Below are 6,000 nucleotides of genomic sequence, written 5' to 3'. Positions count from 1 at the left end.
ATCCAGACTGCGACTGCTCCCTCCCCTGTGTCTAAGCACGAAAAGCCATTTCCTCCCATCGCAGTCAGAAAGTGTTTGCCATTGGCTGTGATATTTCCAATGTGTTCTATTTGCCAGCCCCTTTTTATTGCCTTTTTTTCCTTCTGAGGCTTCTGTCCATTCCTTCTCTACTGTGTATTCTAGTGTTACATAAAATTTAGTAAAGACCGCTAACCTTTTTTCATATTTGATGTTAGCTGAACTAGTAGCCATAGAGCTGGCTAGCACAGCCCAGAGGAATTATTATAACCAGCGCTAAACTTGTGACTTTGAGTGAAGGAAATAGCTCTTCCTCCTTAGAGACCACAGAGGGGAACAGTTGATGCTGTGATTTCCTCCATAGATTGGAGAGGTAAGAGGGAAGGGAAATGTCTCTGAGAAGGTTAGTCTAGCCTAACCAGGACCATTTAGCACCATAGAACTTCAGTGACCTTACTCTGGAATTTACTTTTTTTGTTTACCACAAGCCACACAACAAGGACAATCAACTAGTCATCATCATTTCTCTGAATGAAAGAGCTTGGGGACCAGTATCTCCCCATATCCCCAAGATGGAGGATGCATACTCAACACCCAAACCCTACTTCTTTCTCCTCCTTCCCACACCTCCCTCCCAGAACAATCCAAGAAGCCGTCAGGTAGTCCTTGACCTCAGTGGCCAGTTGATCCTGGGAAAGCATCACCATCTCTATGGTTCCCTTGATATACCAATGCTTAGCACAGTGCCTGGAACATAGTGGGCACTTATTCAGTGCTGGTTGATGGCCAGATTTCAACCAAGAGTTGCATTCTCACAGTAGAAGCCCTAAGCTTTGTAGGAAAGTAACACCAGTTCCTCACTTGAAGTACAAGCAAACCTGGTGGGGGAGGAGGGAAGAGGGAGTAGGTGGGTGGGAAGGGGAGTGCACAGCAGCATGAGGCTTGGACGTCTGCTGGGTGAACCTGAGTTCTGTTTGTTGAGCCCAATCTTTCCATTAGCCATTTTTTTTTTTCACTAAGCAAAGAGATCCATTCAGATGAGGACTGGTAGCAAGAGCTTTGCGAAAACAAAAAACAAAAAGCAACTTCATAGCGCACTGCAATAACGTGTGTCTGTATTTAATGATATTCCTGGGCATCAGAGGAAAGATAAATACATTGTAATCCACTGCCTGCAAAGAGGGGGTTGAAGAATGAGGCTATTCTTACGCCCTAGACAGGGAGAGGTAACAGAGAGGCCAGCAAGAAAGGCTCTTGCAGCCTGACTCAGCCACCTTGGTGCTGACAAGACGATGTCTCTGTGGGTTACCTGATAGCTGTTGCCTTTGCAATAAGGAAAGAGCTCTTTCCCTAGGGGAGAGGACCATAGCCTTCTTCCAAAAACTTCCAAAGAATCAGGTAATTTGAAGCTGAGAAAAAAATTACCCCAGGGGAAGGGAAAAGGATGGTGGGAAGAGAGGGGGGCAGGCTGTCAAGGAGGTAGGAGGCCTGGCTAAAGGGAAATCATTCTCAAGTTTTGCCTTCTTACTCGAACAAAGGCAGAAGGTCATGCCCTCCAGGAGATCTGGTCTCCGTCCCAGTTGGATGAAGGGTGCCAGCCAAGTTGTTTCGCCACTCTACTCTGAAACTGTCTTTATCTCCATTTTTTTTTCTCTTTTGTTGAGAAGATCGCAAATGAGTAAGAAGCCTGGCAGGCTAGGTGTAGCTGCCCAACCATGATTGGAGAGGAAGACCAGCTACAGGGCTGGGCAGGTACAGCACTGCCTAGAGAAAACGGATCTGCAGAGGCAGGTTCCAGAGAGATCCACCCTGGGCGTCTACAAAGGAAGCCCTTTGGTTCACGTCTCTCAATTGCCCAGGTTCGGGAAGGTAGCATTAACTACCTCACATCATGAATGCTGTGCAGAGCGTATGAGTGAGCTGGGATACCCAGGCATTCTTTCCAGCATGCCGAAGAGAAACCGTTTGCTCCTTGCCCGCAGTCTTAAGTCTTTGATTCTCTTGGTTGTTCTGAGCCCAGAACTCCTGTTGCTGGGGACCAGCCTGCAGCTACAAGACAATGCCTACGATGGGTTACTTTTTGCGATTCATCCGAGGGTATCGGAAGATCATAACCTCGTTCCAAAGATTATGGTGAGTGGCAGAGGCATCCACTTAACACTGTTAGACTAGTCTTACTGTCTTGGAAAAAATTCAGCAACTGTGCAGTGTCAGAGAAAGCAGTGTTTCCAAATCGTGGCCCTCAAAAGTCATTTATGATAATGCTTACTTCCTCTCAGTTTACCCCAGACTGATCTGGTTCCTTTTGTTGTCCACAAAGCTACTGGTTTTCTCATCAGCTGTTAGGGCTTTGGGTTTTCCTTTGCAATTAAGTTCTTATGACGTAATTAAAAGAAATAACTCCTATTAAAGCAAAAATTGGAAAGATAACCATCATATTATGATTGACTACTCCACTTTCTTCTTCCCTACATTAAGTGGTCCTGAATGACACTGCTTTTGGGGAAAAATTAGAAAAAAGACTATCATGTTATGGTTAAAAACATTAGGAAAATAACTATCATATTGTGGTAATAAATATTCATGTGTGAAGTATCCAACTCTATTTTAGTGAGAAAACATGACCATTTAGAGAGTTTATAAAAATCACACCATCTCAGAGTTGGATGGGTCCTGAAAAGCCAGCACAGTAGAGTGGACAGTGCTTCTCACTAGCTATGGGACTTTGAGAGGCTCACTTAATCTCTCTAAAATGAGAGGGTTGTACTAAATGACTCTGAAGTTCCTTTTAGCCCAAAGTCTAAGGTACCCTTCTATGTTACCATCTAATCCAATTTTCCCAAGAAAAAGAATCCTCCCTACATCGTACTCATGCATGGTCATCCACCCTCTGCTTGGAGACCTCCAAGGAGCTCACTTCCTCCCAAGAAAGCTCAGTCCACTCTGGGATTGTTCCCATTGTCAGGAAGCTTTTCCTGATGCCAATCTGAAGTTGCCTCTTTGCCACGTCTGCCCAATGCTCTGAATGCAGATGTGTTTTATTTTAATAGCGAATTTTGCCAGAAAGATTGTACATGAGCATGAGAAGGGACAGTCAACTAAATGGCTGAAATCAGAAGGGAGGGAGTCAGGAGAGCATTATTTTTCTTCCTCTGTACCTCTGTCAATCAAGTGGTGTTCTCCTTCTTAGCAATACCATGTCGATCAATATTGCATTATCTAGTGCTTCCTGGAGGGGTAGAGATAAGCTGATTTCAGTATAGTCATAGAAGGCATGGGCTCCAACATGTTCAGAGGTAAGACAAAAGCATTTGTTAAAGAACATCTTAGAATCTATTAAAACTCCTCCAAGGCATTGAAAGGGTGATAAAGGCAAGCCAAGACAAGTCTTCTTTTCCCAAAAGCACTTGTAACCAGTTCCCCAAAATTGTTATGGCTTTTTAAAAAAGTAGAAAGTCAGATTTTTTATTAGTCACTTAGCTTAGGCCAACAAGTCTTTCTAGTCAATCCATGACACAAAGCCCTGGGGAGCTCGGAATGATGAAATATGCTCTGCTTGTGTTTGCATGCAGGGGATGATATCTGAAGCTTCCTCTTACTTGTTCAATGCTACAAAACGAAGAGTGTATTTTGGGAATGTAAAAATCTTAATACCAGACACATGGAAAGCTCACAATTACAGTCAAGCCAAATGGGAGTCCTATGAAAAGGTAAGAAAGAGTTTAGGTTCCCAGTAAATAAATTTGATTATATTAAATCAAGGGTTCTTGAATTTATTTTCACTAACCTTTAAGTGAAATTTAGGATTTCCTTCCTTCCTCCTTTCCTCCTTCCCATCTTTCCTTCTTCCCTTTCTTCTTTCCTTCCTTCCTCCCTTCCTCCCTCTCTCCATTTCTTCCTTCCTTCCTTCCTTTCACTTAACAGCCAGCCAGAGGGATCCATGAATTACACAAAAAGGTTAATAACCCTTGCATTAAATGAACAAATTCACAATAAGAAAGAACATGAAGTTAAAAGTGTTCTATTCTTTAAAATCAATCTGAAACAAATATAAAGTGCCTAGCACAGTGCCTGAACCATAGTAGGTGCTATATAAATGGTTATTCCCTTCTCTTCCCCTTCTCCTCAATTAAATAATTGGACTTCATGAAATATAATTGGGGATTGCTGTTCTTCTTCTTCTTAAGAACCTAGGGACATAGCTTGGTACAGTGGAAAGTGAATTATTTCTGGAGGCAGAGGACCTGAATTCCAATCCCACCCATCTCACTACTTGTGTGACCTTGGAAAAGTCTCTCAATCTCTCTGGGCCTCAATTTCCTCATCTGTAAAATAATAGGGATTGTACTAAATGGTCTCTGTGATCCTTTTCACTCTAGATCTATACTCTCAAGTGTAGAATTCAAAATTTTAAGTGATATCTAAAAAAATCAGGTCACTGAATTGAATAAATAAATGTCCTTTTTGGATAGACTGATGTCCATAAATGGTTTGGGGGAATTGTGGGAATGAATTAAGGAAGATTATGAAAGATAAGATTTAAAAAACAAAGCACACAGCACAATTTTGTTATACAAGCAAGCTCCCAAGAGTGGAGGTGGGGGTCCTTCCTGGAATTTTTGGTTGGGAGCCCAGAATTTAACATTCCCCACTGATTGTCAATTATAAAGAGAAACATGCTTATCCTCATATCTCCCACCTAATCTGGAGCAATAAATATGTATGTATAAACAGAGACAGTACCCACATATATACAAATTTGACTGCATTGTAGTTCTTGAGACTCTAATTAGAAAGCTTTCTCATTTTTACAAATCCAGAACTGTATTGTAGATGGATGTGGAGTTAAGAGGGAAGAAAATGGGGAATAAAGAGTTTTTTTTTCTTTCCTTTAAAAAAATCCTAAAAGTTAATTAAAAAAAAACTTTATACACACAAACATATATATATTTTAAATAAGAAATAGCCTTTGGAAAACACAAGCCACTGCTCATTGTTACTGACTACTTCAATGAACATATGTCTGATAGCCAGAAAGAGAAGCAAAGGGCTTATCTATTTTGAACACTTAGGAGGGGCCTTAAAGGTCCAGCCTCCTCATTTTCCAAGTGAGGAAACCAATGCTGAGAAGGTGAAGTTTCTTGTGCAAGGTCATACAAATAGAAAATGGCAAAGCTAGGATTTGGAAACCAGGTTCTCTGATGGCCAAGTCTTGCATTCTTTCCACTCTACCATTTGATCTATTCTATGATTTGCTTATGAAAGATAGGACTCGTCCTCATCCTTAGGTTGAATAGACAGCATCATGTAATACCAAGGTCCTTAACTATTTTTGTATCACATACTCCTTGGCAATCTGGCAAAGCATATATACCCATTTTTAGAACAGTATTTTTTAAATTCATAGGATTACAAAGAAAACCAATTATATTGAAATACAGTAATCAAAATATGCTGGGGTGGGGGAGGGTTAAGCCAAGTTGATATATTGGAAAGAACATGAAACCAGGAGAAGGGTCAGGGAAGACCTGGGTTTGAATTGTCCCTCTGATGTTCCTTCTGTGTAGCTGAAACTGTAGTGACCAAATACCTAGATGATATCAGTGGAAATCCAACCCACTAAAGCAGGTGAAGCTTCCTAACCTTTGGTCTGGACATGATAGAGACTTGGCTACACTTTCCATGTTTCAGAGGCATGAATCCTAGAAGGGATGTTTTTAGAGGCAACTCTAGAAAAGGGGATAAGAATGTACATGTTAAAGAATGGGTGATGATATTGGTTTTCTATTGCTTTACTTTTCATTTATTTCCTGCTTAAATATTTCACTATTTCAACATAATTTCCTTGACTTATCTATTTAGCATGAGTGAAGATACCCTACAGGCCACTAAAAGATAGGCACATTAAAACACTGTTAGTAAAGCTCTGACTTGGTCCAACTGTTCCTGGAAAATAATTCAGAATTATGCTACTTCTAATCA

General features: G+C 41.0%; 1 protein-coding gene across 1 annotated transcript in view; it reads left to right on the top strand.

Moving 5' to 3' along the window:
* Nucleotides 1–1,730: 1,730 nt before the first annotated feature.
* CLCA2 (chloride channel accessory 2) overlaps nt 1,731–6,000 on the top strand; it is a 50,523-nt gene continuing 46,253 nt past the window's right edge. Inside the window, exons 1-2 of the mRNA XM_027873951.1 lie at nt 1,731–2,151; nt 3,591–3,728. Coding sequence (XP_027729752.1) covers nt 1,930–2,151; nt 3,591–3,728 — 360 coding nt within the window. The 5' untranslated portion in view covers nt 1,731–1,929. The remainder of the gene's footprint in view (nt 2,152–3,590; nt 3,729–6,000) is intronic.

Source organism: Vombatus ursinus, unplaced genomic scaffold, assembly GCF_900497805.2.
Source record: "Vombatus ursinus unplaced genomic scaffold, bare-nosed wombat genome assembly UNPS02014803.1, whole genome shotgun sequence".
Lineage (NCBI taxonomy): Eukaryota > Metazoa > Chordata > Mammalia > Diprotodontia > Vombatidae > Vombatus > Vombatus ursinus.
This window is presented reverse-complemented; position numbering and strand designations above follow the sequence as displayed.